General features: G+C 51.5%; 1 protein-coding gene across 4 annotated transcripts in view; it reads left to right on the top strand.

The window, feature by feature from the left end:
• The first annotated feature begins 4,591 nt into the window (after positions 1-4,591).
• MSI1 (musashi RNA binding protein 1) overlaps positions 4,592-21,542 on the top strand; it is a 31,982-nt gene continuing 15,031 nt past the window's right edge. For all 4 annotated transcript variants that reach the window (XM_021008031.2, XM_021008030.2, XM_021008029.2 and 1 more), the window contains exons 1-9: positions 4,592-4,785; positions 5,009-5,049; positions 5,933-6,014; positions 6,145-6,229; positions 9,875-9,916; positions 12,338-12,430; positions 18,101-18,149; positions 19,589-19,671; positions 20,021-20,138. In XM_021008031.2, coding sequence (XP_020863690.1) covers positions 4,727-4,785; positions 5,009-5,049; positions 5,933-6,014; positions 6,145-6,229; positions 9,875-9,916; positions 12,338-12,430; positions 18,101-18,149; positions 19,589-19,671; positions 20,021-20,138 — 652 coding nt within the window. In that variant the 5' untranslated portion in view covers positions 4,592-4,726. The remainder of the gene's footprint in view (positions 4,786-5,008; positions 5,050-5,932; positions 6,015-6,144; positions 6,230-9,874; positions 9,917-12,337; positions 12,431-18,100; positions 18,150-19,588; positions 19,672-20,020; positions 20,139-21,542) is intronic.

The raw sequence follows: 21,542 nt of genomic DNA, 5'->3' as shown, positions 1-21,542 counted from the left end.
GAACCCGGAAAGTACTGTATATAATGAAAAACAACTTGGAAATACTCAAGAACTCCAATTAATGCAATGGCCAACTACAAGTCTATAAGACTGTTGATGAAGCATACTATTCACCTCTTGACAGAGAGGCGATGGACTCATGATGCCAAGTAAGACACAAGCAATGTGGGGATATGCTTTTCTTGACTGTACACTTGTTACAAGGGCTTTTTTTTCTTTTCTTTTTTTCCAGTAAGAGAGTAGGACAATAGGGATAAGAAGGAAAGGAAAAAGAAAGGAAAGAAGGAAGAGGGAGGGAGGGAAAGAGAAAGAAAGAAGAGGAGGTCATTGAGACGTCTTTCTTTAAAATGCTGTGATCTGAAGACCAGTTCCCCAGAAGGCAGAACTAAAGCAATGGCTTGATGACAGGCAGCTTTTCTTAATAGTCAGAGACGTTCAGCATTGGAATGAGCTGCTCATATAGACCCTTCCCATGCCAATTCCTTGTCAGGGTCAGGGGAGGCGGGGAAGAGAGAGTTGGCACTTCTCACAGAATCCCAGAATTCTGTGAAATTCCGAGATTCTGATTCTGGGATTCTGGGATGTAATAATGAAACCCAGTAAAGGAAAATGACTTGCCCTGTGTCACAGTGGGCTTTTTCATGTGGTGTATCGGAAAGAGCTCCGAACAATCACAAGGCCTGGGTTCGAATCCCAGCTCTATCCCCTACTACCTCTGTGACAAATCATTTTATAGGACCATAAATTTAGAGCTGGAAAGGCCATTTAGTTCAACCTTCTTATTTCATAGATGAGAAATCTATGACTCAGGGAGATTAAGTGACTTGTCTAAAGTCATACATTCGATGGTAGAATTGGTAGCTCTCTTGGTCTCAATTTCCTCATCTGTAAAATGAAAGGATTGGACTAGATGAGCTCATTTTATAGCTTGTCCCTATGTCTTTCCATCCCAGTTATTCTTAAAGAACTTTCCTCATTAATCCCTAGTGTGAGAGATATCATCAATCTATTTTACAGGTGGGTAAACTGAGGCATAATGAAATGCCCAGTCTCAGACAGCAAAAGGCTGACAGCTGAAGACCCAGGGAGAATCCCTGGTTAGTTAGTCAATGTGTTGATATCCTTTGGCTCTCACTTGTCTCTCTGCCAGGATAGATCCCACCAATGTCCTGTGTCCATGATTGTTCAAGGTTTGGGTGAGATAACCATTTTCTACCCTCCCCCTCTTTTTCTGTTTATTTCTAAATCCCATGCTACAGACCAAGGTAGGCTAGGAAATGGAAGGGGTGGGTGTGGGTGAGTCAGGGATGAAAGAGCTAGAAAGGGCAAGTTATTTTTCAGTCACCCAGGGTGACAGGATAACCCTGCTGAGAGCTCCCAGAAGGTATGCAAGTCCAATTCAATCCCCCAAAGCGTTTTATTAAGTGCCTACCATATGCTAGGCAATGGGGATACAAAGCTAAAACAACAACAAAAATCTGCCCCCCCCTTCAAGAACGTTACCTTTATTTGGGGTGGGGGGAGTTTTTCAATTTGTAAACAGATCTTAGTTATCTGTGTGCATAAGAATAAAAGATAGACCTGATTGGGGATAATGTGGTTCAGTGGTTCAGTGGAAAGACCACAAGACTTAGAATCAGAACACTTGGAAAGGAATCCTGGCTTACTAGGTATATGACCTTAAGTAAGGTACTTCCCTTCTTTGGCCAATCAATCAATCAATCAATCAATATTTAGTGAGTAAGTGCTTACTATATGTGAGGCAGCTAGATGGCTTGGTGGATAAGTGCCTGGAGTGAGGTCAGGAAGACCTGAGTTCAAATCCAACCTCAGACACTTACTAGCTATGTGCCACTGGGCAAATCACTTCAGCCTGTTTGCCTCAGTTTTATCATCTGTAAAATAATCTGGAGAAGGAAATGGCAAACTACTCCAGTATCTTTACCAAGAAAATCCTATGGGCAGTATTGATTGCTATGGTTCAGAGGCTCATGAAGAGTCAGACATGACCAAACAACAACATAGGTGAGGGACTGAGCTTAGCGCTGGGGGAAAAAGACAAAAATTAAATAGTCCCTGCCTTCAAGGAGATTACATTCTAATGGGGGAGACAGCATGTGTACATATGAGCATATACAGGTTACAAACAAAATGAAAAAATGTAGTTTTAGGACATAGCAGCTCCCCTGCCCCTTAACATATGGGGGGAAGGGGGAGGGAGGAGGGCAGGAATAGGAAAGGCCTTGTGAGTCTTAAAGGAAGCCAGAGGAGGAAGTTGCTATCAGGTATGGGAGCACAGCTAGTACGATGGGAAGGAAGGCAGGAGATGGAATAAAGTAGTGTGTTCCAAGCAGTATAACTAAAAAGATAGTAAGAAGAGGCATCAAGTGGAAGACTGGCGAGGGAGGAAAGGCCAGCGTCGGCTCGAGCTGTAAGAGATGGACTTCACAAGTTGATTTCCAAACTTCTTCCCAGAAATAGCTCTCTTATGAGTTTGTGCCTAGCAGGATGCTGTGGTTGGAATCTGGAAGACCTGGGTTCCAATGCTGCCTGTGACATTCACTAGCAGAGTGAACCTGGAGAAAATAATCACTTACTCTTTCTAATATAGAAATAATAGGCATATTAATGTCTGCAGTATGTACCTACCTCACAGGCTCTCTGCGAGCCTTAAAGGAGACAGTCCTTGTAAATTGCTTTGAAACCTTTAAACCTGGTGTAGAGGGGGGTGGGGAATTGTGGTCAGAGGAAAGGCTTGGCTACTGGAGGGAATGGTAAACATTGGCAGCAATCCAATTTGACTGGCACATCGAGTGTGCCAAGGGGAATAATACAAGATGAGGCTGGAGATTCCCAGGTTCAATTCCATTTGAGAAGCATTTGTTAAGTAACATCTTTGTGCCAAGCATTGTGTTAGGTGCTCAGATACAAATACAATTATGCAGCTACTATGTGCCAGGCACTGGGAATATACAAATAAATGCAATTTCTGTCTTCAAGGAGTTTATATTCTACTGGGGAAAACCAACCTGTAATTAGGTGAGTTCAAAATAGATGCAAAGTAATTGGGGGTGGGGGAGGCCTCACATTGAGGTGACTGGCTCAGGAGCTGAGCCTTAAATGGAGCTAGGGATGGAGGGGAGAGGGGGAGCATTCCAGGTTGACAGCAAGAAAAGGGTTAACAAAGCAGCCTAGCGCCAAGGGACTGTCCCTGAGTCCCAGCTGGTGAGTATGTTTTTCAGGATTATTGATAATGAGAAGGCTAGGAGGGGAAGAGAAAGAAAGGCATCTTGGGCATGAAATGGGTCACCTTCTTGTACCACTGGGTAGAGAGAACAGCAGGGAGAGGTTTGCCAGCACATTGGAGATAGAAGAATGTAAGCTTCTTGAAGGCAGGGACTTTTGCTTTTGTCTTTGAACCTCTAGCACCTAACCCAAACCTCTGCTAATTCCAACCTGCTCCTAAAACTGAACTAATGGGCTCTTAAGACCATCCAGTCTAACCACTTCATTTTATAAATAAGGGCACTGAGGCTCACTGGACATGGACTTGTCCAAGGTAGTGGCATGGTTGAGAATAGGTTCCAGGCTTCTAGCTTCTGTCCATGAACAGTTTCTTTCTTCCTGGCAGGAGTTAACTTGGTTTATAATAAGCCCCAGTCCACTTTTGGTGTAAGGAGAGGATGGAGGACAATGTCAGCCCAAAGGGAGTTTGGCAGGAGGGATTTCTGGGCTGGGCATCCTTCTCCTCACCAGGTGGTGGCAGCTTCAGGGCTAGGCAACAAGACCCTTCCCACCTACCTAAACTGCCTGTTTTTTAACCCTTTCCCTGCTGGCCCCAGCCTCAGAAATGGGGTGGGATGAGGCAAGGCAGTGTTAGGGGAAGGCGTGCCATGGTCCTTGAGCACGGCAGAGACGACTCCCTGAATGGGGCAAGACCACCTTAAGGGTCTGAGTTCCCAAACAGGAGGGAACTCCTGGGGAGAACCCCCACCTAGTTCTCAATGAGGGGGCTCCAATAATCCAGAATTCCCTTTTTATTGCCACTCTCCTCTTGGAGTGGGGTGGGGGAAGAGGTGTGTGTGCCTCTCACCCTAGTCTGGGTAGAGTGAATACATGTGCCAGGGTCCGTGAGGGTGGGGAAAAGGGGAGAGCTCTCAAACAGAACTGGATACTCCTATCACCAGGCACAGCATGGTGGGGGGGGGTGAGTTAGGGGGTGCTCCGCACAGGGGCCACTGCACCGTGGGGGAGACTGCCTTAAACCAGAGGCGTGGGGATCCTCGGACACCTGGCACAGGGGCGGGGGTGCAGAAAAAGCTCTTCCCACCGGGAAAGTGAGGGTGGGGAGCCTCGGGGCTCCGCTACTCTCGGGAGCTACTCAGAGGGAGGGGGGAGGCTAGCTAGGGGCCCCTCCATATCCTGGCCCCCAGCTGCACCCCACCACCCCCGCAGCTTCGGCGGCCGCGGCCGCCTCTGCCAGCCCGGGAGGGAGGCCGGCGCGGGTCTTTATGCGCGCGGGGCGCCGGGGGGAGGAGCCCGCAGGTTGGCCCCGGCCGGGCCCTCCCCTCCCGTCCCCGCCCGCCCGCCCGAGCGGGGTCGGGGGAGGGGGCAGCATGGCCTGTCCGTCCGGCCCCCTCCGCCGCCGCCGCTCTCCTCCTCTACCCCGCGCCGAGCGCCGCCGCCGCCGCCGCTCCACTCGCCCTGCCGCCCGCCGCGGGTCCCGATGGAGACAGACGCGCCTCAGCCCGGCCTCGCCTCCCCGGACTCGCCGCACGACCCCTGGTACGGCCCGGCCCGGCCCGGCCCGCCCGGGGCCCCGGGCCTCCCCCGGCGGCTGCTCCCGCCGCCCGGAGCCACCAACATGGCCGATGCCGGGGCCGGCCGGGCCTCCCACCCGGCCCGGAGCCGGCGCCGCTCCGCCGCTCGCGCCCCGAGCCCCGCGCTCCCCCGGCCCCCCGGCCCCCGCTCACTCGGGCTCTTTGTGTCTCTCCCCCTCCTCCCGCAGCAAGATGTTCATCGGGGGACTTAGCTGGCAGACCACGCAGGGTGAGCGGGGCCGGGGCCCGGCCCGGGGGAGCGGGAGGGACCCCTGCCTGGACGGGACGGACAGGCACGGGGCGCGGGCGGCCCCGGAACCAGACACCCCACCGCCCCCAGCCCTGCTCGCTCCCGGCGCGCTCCTGGCCAGCCTGGCATCGGCCCCGGGACCTCCCCTCCCGGGCGCTCAGGGCTCCAGCTGGGCCATCGGGGACACTCCGCCCCCGGGTTCTCCATCCTGGGTGATCGAGGACCCCCCCCAAGGAGTCCGCGCCCCTTCCCCGACCTCACGGGGTCCAAATCTTGGGTTCGCCGTTCCCCCCCACCCCCCTTAACTTCACCCACCGCGGACCTGAGCCGCACTGAGACCACAAGGGAACGAACGGGAAAGCCCAGAACGGCCAGGTCGGGGGAGAGAGGGCCCAGGGCCGGGGCTGGGGTGGGGAGCTCTGCGCTGGGCATCCTGGGCCCCCGGGACCAGCCGGGAGGGAGCTCAGCCTCCAGCGCGCGGGCGGGCGCCGCGCAAACTCCGCCCGGGCGCCGGCTCTCGCACCTGCGGCTCAAAACTTTTGTAACCCGGTGGTGGCGGGAGCCAGGTTGGAACCCCGGGAGGAGCTGGGAGCCCGACAGACCTGCAGCCCCGGGTCCCTGCCGCCAGATTTCCGGAGCCACACCGGGCTGCCTGCCTGCCTGGTCGCCTGCCGGGTATCCTCAGTTGCTGATGGCAGGGCTCCCGGCCCGCGGGAGGGAAGGGGGCCGTGACTAGAGTGGCCAAAGGGGGCTCCAAAGGTGGTCAGAGAGCCTTGAGGACTCTCGGCTGCCAGGCCCAATAAGGGCTGGGAGGGGGGCACTGGGGCCCTGGGCTGGTCCGAAGCCGGGTGTGTGGTTGCAGAGGGCCTACGGGAGTACTTCGGCCAGTTCGGAGAAGTGAAGGAGTGTCTGGTGATGCGGGACCCACTGACCAAGAGATCCAGGTGAGCCCCCCCCCAAGACCCACCCACCCACCTTGGCCCTCTTCCCACTCCTTCCCTCCGGCCCTGGCCTTTGCCCTAACCATGGCACTCTTTCTTTCCTTTTCTCCATCTCTGCCCCCACTTGGACCAGGGGGTTTGGCTTCGTCACTTTCATGGACCAGGCAGGGGTGGATAAGGTGTTGGCCCAATCCAGGCACGAGCTGGACTCCAAAACGGTGAGTAAAGAGGCTAGGGGTGGGTGGTAGTGGGGAGAAACCTAGACAGGTTTCAATGGCTGTTCTTCAGTCTTGGATGACAGTGAGCCATCCACAGCAGATCTTTGGCCACTGGGTTGGGAGGGAGTTTTGGTATGCTCACCTGCCCCCTTCCTTGCTCTTTTCTCTGGCCTCTAAGTGACCAGAGACTCCAAGGCCCAGTCAGGATCAGTCGTCCCCCCCCACCCTCCCCCTTAAAGGAACTGCTGGAGAGGCGGGTGAGGAAGCTGGCTTTCCAGAGACTGAGTATTAATACCAAAGAGAAGCTGAGGGTGGAGTTGGGGGGAGGCAGCTAGGGTGGGGTTAGGGTCAGCCTCACTGGACCCTCCCCCCAGCCCAACCTGGGTGAGTCAGGATGGTAATGACCTACCCTGTGGCATTGCTCTGGCTCCTACTAACTAGTATTTGCCTCAGATAAGACTTGCCCAGCTCTGCTCAGTTCCCCTCCCTGAAGTAGGTGGACTTCTCTTCTCCCAGGGTGATGAGGCTGTGTCCTCTTCCCTTTCCTTCCCTTCCCTTCTCCCCTGCTTTGGGTCAGTGGGCCTCCTCCCTTTGTCTGGAGACCTTGGGCTTTTTGGTGGGTGGGTGAATTTCTGGAAAGCCACCCTAGGCTCGAGGTGATGGGGCATGTGGAACTAGAAGCCAGCCATTGTCCCTATGGGAGAAGGCCTCCTGGTCCTCCAGTGGAAAAGCTAAACTTCTGGAACATTTTGCCAGTGTCTAGTTAACCTCTTGGCCCTGGGCCTGCAGAGGGCATTTGCTGGGGCTGTAATAGGAGCACATTGATGATGGTAACCTGGCCATGGGGTTGCTGCATGGCGGTGTCAGTGGCTGGGGGGGGGCGTTGAGGGGAGTGTGGAAGCTGTCTGTCGATGAGACAGGACAGTGTGATCTTTTCTGGAGCTTTCTACCTCTACTCCCCCGGCACTTCCCCAGCCCTGGGCCTCCCTGCTCCGGTCAGCTACTGGCTCCTGTTTACCTATAACAATGACTAGTTGTGCAGAAGAATTTGTTAAATTACCATCTGTCCCCTCCAGCTCCAGCACTCCTGTTATCTCTGCCCAGTGGCTCCCTCTCAGAGTAATGAGAAAATGAGGCCAGGCCACAACTTTGTGGGCTCTGAAGGCATCTTCTTGGCAGCGGCTGAATGACATGGGCTGGGAGTGGACAGACAGTGGGTCATTGTTTTTGGCTTATTATCTTCCCTCGGCCTCCTGCTCTCCTACGGTCCCCTGTCCTCAGAATGCACTGAAGCTTTAGGCACAATTCAGGAAGCCAGAGATTTGGGGGTGGGTGTGGGCCTAGGGAGCCCAGTGGGCACAAAAGGGGAGGAAGGAGGTAGGAAGGGGGTAAGATGGATATCCCTGGGAGATACAGGAAGGGCAAGCTGCTTGTGGTTTGGAGACCTCAGGCTGTGGGGAAGGGATGGGAGAAGAGGTTTACTCTGCAGTTTATTTTGGGTTCTTACTTTTACTTTTTATTTACTTGTTGAATTTATTTAGTTTTCTGGGTTCTGAGTGGGGGGGGTAGGGTTGTGTTTGAGTGTATATTCAGTAGGTCTGTGAATCTGTGACTGCTTATGTCTTCATGGGCCTGTGTGTGACTCTCTCATGTGCTCTGTGTGTGTGTGTGTGTGTGTGTGTGTATGTGTACACCAGCCAGACAGCCAGGCAGTAAACCTTTGGTTCTTTCTGACAAGTGAATAGATGAGAGAGAGGTTGGGGGGAGTAGGAGAAGCAGAGAAAAGCCAGGCTGGGAATCACAATACTAGTGAGGGGAAGTGGGCAGCTGTGATTTTTCTTGGGGACCCAGTTGGACCAGTGGGCTAGTGGGAATGGTGCCAGATGGGTCATCCTAGCATCTGCTTTTCAGGGGGTGGGGGTGGGAAGAGAATGGATGGATCCGGTTTTGAGAAGTATGGTGGAAAGAATCAGATCTGGAGTCAGAGGATCTGGAGTCAGAGGATCTGGGTTCAAACTTTAGCTCTTTTATTTCCTCTGTTGTCACTTTCCCTTCCATGGTCAGTTTCCTTATCTGTAAAATTAGGAAGTTGGACCTGGGGATCTCTAAGGTCTGTTCTGCCTCGAGAGTCTGTGATCTGCAGGAAGGTTTCCTAAGCAGGGCCTGTAAGTTTCTAGCTGCAGAGGAATGAGTTTTCTAGACTGTTTGAGCAAGAAGTGTTTTCTGTGGCTGGATAATGCAGAGGGAAGGGGGGATGAGTTATGAATTTTAAAATGTCAAAAGTCTGTCTACCTACCCCTCCTTCTTCTTTATGTTAGGGAGTAGAGACAAAGTCCTTTGCAAAGGGCCGCCTTGCTACATTATCTCTGCTGCCTCATTCTGTATTGTACCCATTGACCTTTGATGTCCATCAGCAGCCTTGAAGGATGGTGCCAGGACTGGAGAGAGTGCTCACAAATGAATTCCAAAGAGAACAATATAAAGTGAATCCCTTCCTTCCCCTCTGCTGCCTGGGCTGGGCCTATCTCGGTTCCCCGCCCTGATTAGAATTGGGTATCACCCCAGAATTGGCTGCACCTGTCCAGGAGCAAACCTGAGAGGCAGTTCTGATTTTGTTAAAGTCATGGTCAGTGGTTCAACATGGCGGAAGAGGGCGGGAATGAGGACTAAACTCCAGCTGGAGGAAATCTGGGCTCACCGGCAGCTCGCATGCCTATGTCTAGAAATCTCCAGTAGGCTTTTTTGGGGGCGCCCAAACCAAATTTGAGGCAGTACATTTTGGATATTAGCTGGCTTCTCAGGGCAGTAAGTGGATGTGTCCTACCTGCCCCCCCAGAAAGTTTGTGGGTGAAATTGGTAAAGCCTGGGAACAGGCCTTGGGTTTATAGCATAGCAGGTCCTTCAAATCCTGATGGAAGGATGTCCATTATATAGTCTTTGTCTTAATATAGTGAAGTGAATACTGGTTTACCTTCAGAGGACAGGACTTTAAATTCCACTTGTCACTTCACTAGCTGAATGACCTTGGGCAAGTCTCATAAACTTCTCTGGCCTTGAATGTCTTCATTTGTAAACAGGAATAGATGGCCTCTGAGGTCCCTTCCAGCCCTAGAGTGATGATCCAGTTATCAGCTAGTTCTTACTTCATAACAAGAGAAAAGAGCCAGGAGCTGAGAGACATGCTAGGGGAAGGGAATAATCATTTATATAGCACCTACTATGTGCCAGGCCCTGTGCTAAGCACTTTACAAATATTATCTCATTTGTTCCTCACAATAACCCTGGGAGGTAGGAGCTATTAGTTACAGATTACAGTTTTACAGTTGAGGAAACTGAGGCAAACATCGGTTACGTGACTTAGGTCTTCTTGACTTCGAGCCTATCACTCTATCCACTGAACCACTTGCTGCCTCTTAAAGGGTTTATAGTTCATTCATTGACAGATGTGTTTTTCAACGCCTACCACATGCAAAGCACTGTGTACTTGTCACTGGAAATACAAAAAACCCGAAGGGAGATAGTCCCTGCCACGTAGGTGCTTAATAATTGCTTGTGGAATTGGGCACATGTGGCTGTATGTATCTACTGCATGTCTACTTGGAGGCCTATAGTTAAAGCATGCTTCATATTCCCATTCTGTTTCAGATCGATCCCAAGGTTGCATTCCCTCGTCGAGCACAGCCCAAGGTAAGTTGTTTGTGCCCATGACTTTGAACACTTCCCTCCTCTCTAATATGCAGTGACTAGAGATCACCATTCTCTCCCTTTCCCTCCCTCCCACCCCCCTACATACGAATTTTCTTTCTGTTCTTGGCACAGGGGGCCATGGTCCTTTAGCTTAGGAGTGAATATTTTCTATGGCTTCAGAATAGGCCTTCCCCCAATTCTCACCAATGACCCTTTAAGCTTAGGTCCCTGATGATGGAGCAGAGTGGACCACGTGGCAGCAGAGAAAACATGGAAGGGATGAACAGGGAGGCTATGGGTGGGATGCTGCAGGTGAATTTGGTGCCAGGAAGTTATAATAAGCTCCTTGGGGATTAGAGGAGGGACTCATTTTTGGTTTTGTGTCTCTAAAGCCTAGCCCTGTGCCAAATACCACCTTTGCTCGATTGGTGGAAGAAACCCATACTTTGTGGGGAACTGAGGTATAGGATCAGTCAGTGAACGAGCATGTGTTAAGCACCTGCTAGGTGCTAGGGATCTAAAGGAAAAATCAAAACCTTCCTTGCTTTCAAGAACTTTTATTATAAGAAGGGAGGCAGATACAAGGTAACTTTGGCGGTTGGAGGGTTTTATGTTTGGTGTTACTAGCAGACAAAGGTATGACTAAATTGAACCCCAAGTCTAAGCTTTCTCAGCTGCAGGGCATTGGAGAGGCCCTGCTCACTGCCACTGATTTTTCTGGTTAGGGCTTAAGAGAGGAGAAAGGAATGGAACAGAAGAGTGGCCAGAAGCCTAGTAATGAATCCCACCCTCTCTGGGTCCCAGACACCTAGTCACCTATTACCTTTCAATGCAGGTGGATCTGGCCTGGTTCCCAGGTGTCCTCATTCACTGTGCCTCTGGGGAATTGTTCTGAATTAGGGGATGGGTTCAAGGGGAAAAAACCTGATTTCTGAGTCAGTGAAGCTATAATCTTCTGTCTTGGTTGAGGTTGGGAATGGAAATGTGGCATTCTGGCCTCTCAGTCAAGTACAGAACCTTGAAATCTTCACTCATAGAGGAAGAAAAATCGAATAAGCATGAATACACAAAGCATCTTCATGGGGAATTTAGAAAGGAGGGATTCCAAAGTAGTTAAGACATATTATGGGTTGATTTTTCCCCCCATTGTTTAAATGTCAATAATTTGGAAGCAAGCTATTAATTGATTGCATTAATGGTTAATGTTTTGTGGAAAATTATTTTGAAAACTTTTTTAAATTAAGAAATAGCACCCCCAACCCCCCATACCCATTCATCCATGCCCTGCTATCATCCCTCCCTTTCCTAGGACCCCCAAGCCTGTCTGGAACTTCTAGTCTTAGCACCACTTGTGGGTTTAGAGACCAGAGGCCTCATCATAGTAATTGAGCTAAGATCATTGAATTTGAGGCCAATTTTATCTATGTGTGTGTATCTATATGTATGTATCTGTATGTGTATATATAGATATTTACTAGCAGTTCTTTGTGTGGCCTAGGAGCAAGTCACACTCTCTCTGGAAACATCAGTTTCTCCCTTTTTTTGTACTGGGGGTCTGCATTAAGGCAGTTCACCTTGAGAGCCTGCATGGAAGGCTGAGCACTGAAAACAGAGAGGGAAAAAGGGAGAAAGTGTATGGAGGCAGGCAGGGGACTGGTCTGGGAGGGGAGCAGGCCCTGGAACTGAAAACAGTTACTGAGTAGGTATCTCAAGTTAGCCACACCAGGAAGCAAGCACATGGTCAGAACTGGGTTAATTCCATTAAGCAGTTCAGTGACAGAAGGTGCTTTAGAGTTAGGGCTGGCCGGGAACCTTCTTGGATTAGCCATGCGCGCCTGGAGTAATTAGGACCATGTGTTCTTCCCAAAGCAGGGCTGAGGCTGAGGAGCTGCCAGAGGTTGGTAGCTGAGAGAAATGTGGGAGAGTTTGGTTGTGAGGTGATGCTGTGGGTCTTGACCTCCCCTGAAGGGGCAGTGGGAGGTATGAGGATATCCCTATTTCAGAATTTCCCAGCAGACCTTGGCACAGACCCCATCCCCTGGGTCAGGCCTCTGTGGACCCCACCTTCGGGGTGCAGCCTCCAGGACTGGGCTTCTATAGGAACACAGAAAAGGGGAGAAGTGAGGATGCAGAGATTGTATTGGGAGCCGGGAGGGAAGCCAGTGAGAGCAAAGCAGCAGAGGTTGGTTTCTTAGGCAGGTACAGGAAAGGAAGAAAGAATTGAGTTCTGCAGGCCTACTGGAATATGCAGCTGGTCTGGAGTGGGGTTTTGTTTTGGGGGAGGCATCTCAAGGGTGCATGCTGTGGCCTGGGACCATGTATTGAATGTCAGCTGCTGTCCCTGCAGGGGAGCCGACCCCTGCTGCTGGTTCGGGGCTGGAGTACTCAGATGCCCACTTCCCTGTCCCCTCCCCCTAACAGATGGTGACTCGGACCAAGAAGATCTTTGTAGGGGGGCTGTCGGTGAACACCACGGTGGAAGATGTGAAGCAATATTTTGAGCAGTTTGGGAAGGTGGGTCTGAATGCTTGGGCTTTGTCCTTGGGGGTAGAGGAGGGGGTTCAGAGCTAAAGGTAGCAGACCCTCATTAGCCATCCAGGGGAATGGAGATTATGGTTGAGATACCCAACATATGATAGGTGCTCAAGAAATATTTGTTTGTTAAGCTGATTGGTAAGTGAGACCTCTGCCATGTTAATATTATTTCTGTTAGAAACAGGGATGGAAAAGTCCCCAGTCAGGGTCTAGGTATTCATCCCTGTCACCCCCCCTCCCAGGGGCAGGGGCCCCTTCGGGATCTGGGCCAGCTTCTTTGTGCCTCTGACTCTGGCCATCTCCCAGGGGAGAGGATGTCATACAATAGCTGTCCCCATTCCTGGACCTTCCTTGATGGTTTTTTCTTGTTTACCTTCTCCTGGGGGTGGTCTTATGCTTTTGCCTTGTGGCTGGTTCAGTGTGGTTATTCCTTTCCTTCCTGGGAGTTTGCACCTGTCCAGGGCTGCAGGCAGCTAGTTGTGCCTTTCACCACCACCCCCCAAACACATACACACACACACACACACACACACATACACCCCTTTCCTAGTGATGATAACTCTACTAAGTACTCTGCCCTCTTCCACCCACTCAGTCAGGAAGGGTGGTGAACTGTCCCCTGACCTGGCTCTCTAAAAGGCACCTTTGATTCCTAATCTGTCCCAAAACACTGATTCCCCAGCCCCGTGAAGGATCTCCAGTTATCTCAAAGGTTGCTGGGAAATTCTTCCCTGTTGAATTTAAATTTAATTCACCTTAAATCTGAATACGTGCATAAGAGTGAGTGAGTGCATTCATATATGTGTGTGTTTATAGCATAGCAGGAGGAAACATAGGCTACTTGGAGATCAGACTCTTAAGGTTTCCTAACTCTGGCTTATACCACCCCCAGGCCATAGGCTTGGGAAAGGGTCGCAGGGAGTGCAGAACATTGGGAGGACAGGATATGGACACTCCATTACCTGCATGAACAGGATGTGAATAGAGCTAATTGATATTTCAGGCTTGTGCCTGAATACTTTTTGGTGTATATCTAAATAGGGCAAGAAGGAGATAATCGAGATTAGCACTTGGACTATGTTACAGTTTTTCAGCCTCCTAAAATCCCCTAAAGGAGACTTTTCAGGGAAAGGGCAGCAGAAGGAAGTCCCCTTAAAGCAAAAGTTTGAGGGTAGGGAACTTGGAAAAGTCAGCTCCTTTCTCTAGGCCTCAGTTTCTTGATCTGTCAAATGAGGTGGCTGGACTGAATCTCTAAATGTCCTTCTAACACCGACATTCCAGAGTCCAAAGTCCCTTCTAGCTCTGATAGCGTGTCAAACTGTCAATGTTCTAAGGTTCCTCCTTAGGGCCGACGTAATCGTCTCTAGCCTAGAGCTCTTTTTCAGCGGAGGCCTCCTAGGTCCTCACTTTGTATGGACTGAGATCCTTTCTGCGCTGATGTTCATGGCCTTTTCTGAAAAGGATCGACATTCTACAGTCTCCTTAGTCGGTGCCCCGACATTCTGTATTCTAGGGTCTTTCTAGTGCCAACATTCGGTGGTCCCTCATTCTACATGCTAAGGTCCTTTGTGTCCGAACATTCTAAGGGGCCTTCCTCGCGCTCCCATTGTGTGTCTGGGCATTCTAAAAGCCCTGGCCTCGGCGCTAACCGGGCATGTCTGAACGTTTTAAATTCGAACGTTCTTTCTGCCAACGTTCTACGGGCGGGAGCTCCCTTGCAGCCCTAACGTGCTAGGAGCCAGTGAGCCAGCTCGGTCCCTATAGACAGGGCCCCAGGTGGGTGGGTGAGGCAGACAAGCAGGCAAGCAGATAGGTAGGTGGGCAGGTAGGAAGGCAGGAAGGACGGACATGCGGCAGGGCTTCATGTGGGCTTGGCGTGGCGTGGGCTTGGTCTCCCCGGGGAGCCCAGCCCCGGGGGTGGCCCCACCTCTCGGGTCCGGCGGGGGCGGGGCCTCCAGGGCCTCCCCGGGCTGGCTGGCCAGGCTCGGGGCTCCTCCTCGGGCTGGCTGGCCAGGCTCGGGGCTCCTCCTCGGGCCGCCTGCAGCGGGGTGTCTTTGTGTCTGTGCGCTGAGCATTAGAGCTCACGCTAATCTGATCCAGCAGCTGTGATTGGAGGCCGCCTGCCCCCGGGGCCGGGGTTACCATGACAACCGGGCCCCAAGAGAAGCCGTCAGCGGCAGGCTCTTTTGTTCGGACCTAAATCGGCGTTGGCATGTGAAACCGGCCCGGGGAGGCCGGGGGAGCCGGGGAGAATAGGCTGCCGGGGAGCAGGGGGACAGCCCGGAATGCCAAGGGCCCAGCGGAGGGGGTGGGGAGGGAGGGGGACCGGCCGGGAGCGAGGGGCCCGCGGCCGCCGCAGGGGAAACAATGGTCAGCGGGCGACGCCTGCCAATCTTGCTTAGTGGCCCCGGGGCCCGCCGAACTTGGCGGCTCTCACTGGTCAGCCGCGCGCACCAGCCTCCCCTCCCCCTCCTGCCCCCCTGGTTCCCATGGAGACCAAAGCCTATTAAGGACACTGCCTTGGAAGCCCATTGGAAGCCCCCGCTGGCCTCCCCTCGCCTGGCCTGCTGGGAGGGAGGGAGGAGACTGGGGGGAAGGGGGGGGGAAACAGGGGCCAGGGAGGCTTTGGAATTCGACCTGGGCCCCAAGCCACCCGACTGACCTGGCTACTTCCCCCTGAACCCCGCCCCCCCACCTCCCTTCATCCCTCCCTCCCGCCAAGGGCTGGGGCTGGGTGGGGTCCGAGCCTGCCTCTGCCACTCTTGGAAGAAGGAACCGAGGATCATCCCCTAAGTGCTGAAAGGGAGCTCTACCTCTCTGACAGAGGAAGAAACTGAGGCAAGAGAGAGATTATAGGATGAGAGATTTAGAACTGGAAGGTCTCTCGGAGGTCATCTGGTCCAAACTCTTCACTTATAGAGGAGGCCCAGAGCGGTGACTTGCCCAGAATAACAGAGGTAAACATGCTCCACCTTCAGATCAAGCAGGATTTCCCCAGGTTGTACAGGTGGTAGCAGAGAAGGGCTAAGAACCCAGGCTCTTTATCACTCCAAAATGGGGCTATTACTGAGGTGGGGGAAGAGAGGGAGTTAAGGTTGCTTGGGCCATGTGCTGGTTTAGTGGGAGAGCCCGAAGACCCCTTGGCCTTTGGGGATTTGCAAAGAAGTGGACATGCAAAGACCACTAAATTTGGAGACAGAAGACCTCAGTTAGGGGCAGTTAGGTGGCCCCGTAGGTGGAGCTCCGGCCCTGGAGTCAGGAGGACCTGAGTTCAAATGTGGCCTCAGACATTTGACACTTACTAGCTGTGTAACCCTGGGCAAGTCACTTAACCCCATTGCCAAGACCTGAGTTAGAATCTTAGTTTCACTCCTGGGGTAGGACACTGGGCAAGTCCCTTCTATCTCAAGGGTCTCAAATTCCTCACCAACAAAAATGAAGCTCCACGTGCCCACAGACTTCATTCCTCTACCCAGCCCTAGCCCCTAGTACCTGTGTTACTGTGTTCTTAAATGCTTGCTGAATGAATTGAATTAAAATAAGAGGGTTGTTCTTCCTCTAATCATCTATTTTTGTACTTGGCCTTCCCCAAATTAGCGATAATCTTGAGATCAGAGCCTAGGTAGTAGCTATTGTTATCTCCCCAATACTGAGACTGACCAGAGAGAAAGACAGAGAAAAGAGAGAGTGGGCAGTAGTGTTGATCAGACAACAGCAGTGTTGAATACTTGGAGAAACAAAATTATCAATCCTTCCTATTTGGAAATAACTTCAGAAATCATCTAATCCAACCAAGGTCTAATCAGGAGCTCCCTTTGGACCCAGGGGGCCTGGCAGGGAGTTTGGGATTTGAATCCTGGTTCTCCCACCTACTAGCTATGTGCCTCAGTTTCCTCATCTGTAAAAATGGGCAGGGTTGGACTATATGATCTAGGTTTTTCCAGTTTTGAAATTCTGTGATTCATAATTCCAATCAGGCAAGAACTCCACTGACCACCAAGCCGTCGAGAGCACTGAGTTCTTTTTTTTGGGGGGGGAGTTAGTCTCTGCCACTGACTGGCTGGATAACCTTAGGGAAGTCACCACCTGTTTCTGGGTCTCAGTTCCTTCCTCTGTAGGACCGAGGGGATTGGGCAAGGTTACTCTGAGGGCCCTCTCAAATTTTAAAAGTGATTCTTGTTCAGACCTCCAGTCTGACTCCCTGGCTGGTTGGGGTCAGACCACAAGATGGTGCCGTGGGGGAGAACATAGCTGATCCAGTGTGTCTGCAGCTTGGGTTGTTGCTGCATTTCCTGGAGAAGAGGGGGTCCCCTTTGTGGGTGTGTCTGGCAAATCTGAGGAAAGCACTGGGTGTTATCTATAGAGGGAAGGGAGTGCTGGGGGCCAGATGGGAACGGTTTCATTTATGTCGTCGTATTGCTAGTGTCTAACACAGTAGCAGGCTTCATAAATATGGATTGATGGATGGATTGATTGATTAACTGTCTGTGACTAAGGCTGGGTAGTGTTCGTGGAATTCCCTATTGTGTATGTGAGGGGAGGGGGGAAAATACCTGTGTGGAAAGGCTACAGGACCCTTGAGAAAAAGAAGTGGGCATGTGAGAGGGTTACTGGTGAGCCCCTGGTGAAGGAAGGGGAGATGGGGACTCCCCTGCCCCCAGGGAATGGGGAGGGGTCACAGTATTGCTCGGGCTTTCCTGGGGTGACTCTGACGAGCTTCATCTCTGTATGGTGTTTGGTGTTTGACGTTGGCAAGGAGGCAAAAGAGATGCTAAGTGGGGCAGGGGCAGGGGGATATGACAGATGAGGTTGAGGCTCCAGGAAGGAGGAAATCTAAAGCTGGCTGCCAGAGCAAATAACCTCCTTGTTATAGAAAGAGATGCAGGGATTGTTAACATTTTATGAATGCTGTGGGCCCCCTTTTTGTAGTCGGGGGAAGCCCAGGGACCCCTTCTCAGAATAATGGTTTTAAATGCATAAAATAAAATACAAACGATTACAAGGGAAACCAATTTTATTGAAATAGTTATCCAAATATTTCCCCCACAGATCGTAGGTTAAGAAGCCTTGCCTTGGGGTGACTTGGGAAGGCGGGTGCTATTGATGGAAGCCTGGGGCCGGGACGGATAGTGTGGACTCTTCCCCTCCCCCCTCCTTTCTTTCCCTCCCCCCACCCTATTCAGTGGGAGGCAGAAGCCTCATCCCTGCACTGGAGTTGCCCTAATTACTGCCTCTAGCAAAGAGGAAACCTCAATTAGAAAAAAGTATCCTGCTAACAGAGTCTAGCTGGAGTGGGCTGCCAGCCTTCCCAGCCTTCGGCTACAAAGGATGAGGCCCTCTCTTCCCCACCCCCCCTTCTCCTCTCGGCTCCCAGGGGCCCCTCTCTGGCTCTCTCTTTCAATGTCCCTGAGCCCCTGAGCTGTGGGTTGAATGGAGGTGAAGTAGAGAAATGAGTGTGTGTGTGTGTGTGTGTGTGTGTGTGTGTGTGTGTGTGTGTGCACGCGCGCGCGCCCCACCTTGTAGCCAGTCCTCCAGGCCCAGGTAGCAAACACCCATCTGAAATGCTCAAGGATAAAAGGACGGGAGTAGTGGTGACTGGGGAAGGGGCTGGGGGGCGGGGCTGGATTCAAGGGCTCCTGTGTCTTCCAGGTGGATGATGCCATGCTAATGTTTGACAAAACCACCAATCGACACCGAGGTAAGGCCCGACCCCTTCCCCCCCCCCCCCGCCCGGGCCTAGGGTCAGGCCCCCCCACCCTTCCCTGCCGTGGTCATCGGCAGGGGCCTCCAGGTCACAGCTGCCTTTTCATCTCTGCTCCTGACATCCTACCCCTCAGGATCTGCATCCTCTCCCCGTGCCTGCCAGCACAGAGGGCTTTTGTCCGGCCGGTTTCCTGTGCTAGAAACTTTCAAGCGCTTGCAGATACCCGAGGGGGGCAGGCCCTGCTGTTGGACCCCAGCGTGGCTCCAGCCTGTGAGGCTGTGTGGGCCTTAACTTGTCCCTGGTAATCTGAGCCCAGGGACAGGCAGACCCAGGGACAGACTGACTCCACTCCTCCCCTCCAATGACTTACCGGTCTGGATTCACTCTCACCACCTCTGAACCCTTTTGGCAGCTGGGGCTGGGCTTCTCTTTCCCCAGGGACCTTGCTTTCTTAGGAATACCATCAGAGCCACTTTGAGAAGGTCGCTTGAGAAAGGTGCCCAGGCTGGCTGTATTCCAGCCTGATTCCTGGGAGGGGAGAATTTTGGGGAGTGAACAGAGCAGGGTGGGTATTTTCTATACTCAACCCAAAAATAGAAATAGATTGCTTTGAGAAGTAGTGAGTTCCCCATCCCTGGAGGTGAACATTTATTAATCTATTAATATATGCCAGACATGGTGATAAGTACTGGAGATACAAAGAAAGGCAGAACCAACCCTACCCTCAAGAAGCTTAAATTCTAATGGGGGGAGACAGCATTCCAGAGGTAATTTCAGAAGGAAGACACCTTTATTTTTTGGAAAAAGCTTCTTGAAGAAGGTAGGGCTTTTTAATCCAAGGATGGATCCTACTTCTTGGAGGTATTTCTGAGGGGAGCCCTCCCTTCCTTGCTGGGTTTAGATGGCTTCTGGGGCCCTTTCTAAGTCTGTGATAATAGTGAGAGTAAAATCCACAAGATGAGATGTGTGGTTTTAGTCTTTTTTTCTTTTTAAATTTTTCCAGCTCTGTCACTTTCCAGCCCAAAACACGCCTCCATCTTTGGCCAACACTTTTCCCTCTATATTGTCTTCCCCCAATTTTCCCCCAAAGCCCAGGAGTCTCGGGTTTGGTTCCTGCTTTGGTCCCGGCAAGATACTGGAGAAGCAGTCAATCAGCATAGTGCTGCATTAGAAGGGTCTGCCTTGCTTTCTGTATTTCTGTTCCTAACCCTTAACACGGGACTTGGGACATAGTATTTAGTAAATGCTTTTCCATTTGTTCATTCATTCATTCATTCATTCATTTTTTTTTTGTATTGAGGCTTTAGAACACGCCGGTCAGGTTGTTACTCTGCTGACATCCTGGCTATCCTGAGTCTATACCCACTTTCTCTGGATGTTGGCTCTGACCTTAGTCTCACCCCCTGGGCCTGGGGGTCTCTCCTCCCTTCTAGGGTTTGGGTTTGTCACATTTGAGAGTGAGGACATCGTGGAGAAAGTCTGTGAGATTCACTTCCATGAGATCAACAACAAGATGGTAAGTTGACTTGGGGGTGGGAGGGGTGGGAGCTACCAGGAGCCCTTCTTCTGAAAGAACACTCACTCCGGAAGCACCAGAGGGTCAGAACAGGGACAAGGGCCCAGCCACACTTGGGGCCAAAACTTTAGAGACATAGAAAGTCCTTATAGGTCTCAGATCCAAGTCTTGACCTTCGTATGAAGGAACAGGGTTTGAGGAGCTGTAGGGGTGGTGGTATTATGTGATAGGAAGAGAATTCCATTAGCCAAAGTAAGAGGTAGCCCTTGAGGTCAGTGGTGGGAAGTAGAGCCCACAGAGAAATGGGGGTTCCAAGCGTTGGGAGAGAAGACTGAGTTTCTCATTACAGGTAGAATGTAAGAAAGCCCAGCCAAAGGAGGTGATGTCGCCTACAGGATCTGCCAGGGGGAGGTCCCGGGTCATGCCCTATGGGATGGATGCTTTTATGCTGGGCATTGGCATGTTGGGTAAGTATATAAATTTATTTAAATTTTACTTACAAATTATGTAAATTTAATTCTTCCCTGAATTCCGGGTGGGAAGAGGTTTGGAGGGGATTTCATGAGATCAGAGGGTTTGGAGCTGGAGAGGCATCTCCAGGACCATCAGGTCAGGCACCTCATTTGATTGACACGGGGAGTATACTGAGATCCAGAGAGGGTATGTGACTTGTTTAAGGTTACACAGGCAGGTGACAGTGGGGATTTGAACCCAAGTATCATGGCTACAGATCCAGAGTTCTTTCCTCTACACCCCAGTTCCTTTCCCCAGAAGCTGCCAGGGTCTAACCTGGAGCTCAGTCGCCTCCCCCTTTCCATCATGCATTAGGGTAAGAGCAGCCAGCAGCCAGTTAATGTTGCTGGAGCAGCTGCTAGATGGTCTTCTGGAGGGTAGGGCCAGTGCTGCCCTCTGCTGGTCATCTTAAGAGCTGCAGTCCAATCCACCTGTTCCCTCTTCATTGTGAGGGTTCTATCGGGAAGAGAATTGCCCCTTCTCTGGTGGAGCCCCAGGTTTGGGGAATAGGACCAGCCCTATTCACGGCTTTCCTTTCCTAGGAGAGAGTCCAGCACAATTGCTTGACTCAAGAGCCCAGGATTCCTGGGTTTGGTGTCTGCTTTGGTCCTGTCAAGACCCTGGAGAAGCAATAGGTCAATCAGCAAGCATTTCATGTGTGCTAGGGTCTGGGGATGCAAAGATAATCAGCATGTATTAACTAAATACCTACTATGTGCCAGGCACTGTGCTAGACGCTGAGGATACCAAAAACCCAAGCCACTGGCATTTATTAAGCACCTACTATGTGCAAGGGACTAGGCTAGGGCCAAGGATACAGAGCCAATCCACTAGCATTTATTAAGCACCTACTATGTGCAAGGGACTAGGCTTGGATCAAAGATACAAGACCAATCCACTAGCATTTATTAAGCACTTACTATATGCAAGGGACTGGGCTTGGATCAAAGATACAAGACCAATCCACTAGCATTTATTAAGCGCCTACTATGTGCAAGGGACTGGGCTTGGATCAAAGATACAAGACCAATCCACTAGCATTTATTAAGCACCTACTATGTGCAAGAGACTGGGTTAGGGCAGAGGATAGGAGTACCTTCCTTCCTAGTCACAAAAGAGCTTTCTTGTAGTAGAGCGCACTCTGATGAAAAGAAAGTGATGGACTTGAGTTAGGAGAAATCTGGATTTGAATTTGGATCCTGGCCCTTGCACTTCCTGCTGCTGGGCCTTGGTTTTCTCATCTGTAAAATGGGGCTGATGATACTCATGCTGCCTACCTCACAGAGTTGTTTTCAGGGAAAAGCATTCCCTAAGCCTTCAAGTGTCAGAAAGACGTGAATGCTTATTATCCCAGGTGT

This window comes from Phascolarctos cinereus, unplaced genomic scaffold, assembly GCF_003287225.1.
Source record: "Phascolarctos cinereus isolate Bilbo 61053 unplaced genomic scaffold, phaCin_HiC Scaffold_4;HRSCAF=312, whole genome shotgun sequence".
Lineage (NCBI taxonomy): Eukaryota > Metazoa > Chordata > Mammalia > Diprotodontia > Phascolarctidae > Phascolarctos > Phascolarctos cinereus.
Note: the sequence above shows the minus strand (reverse complement) of the source record. Positions and strands in the feature narration are given on the sequence as shown.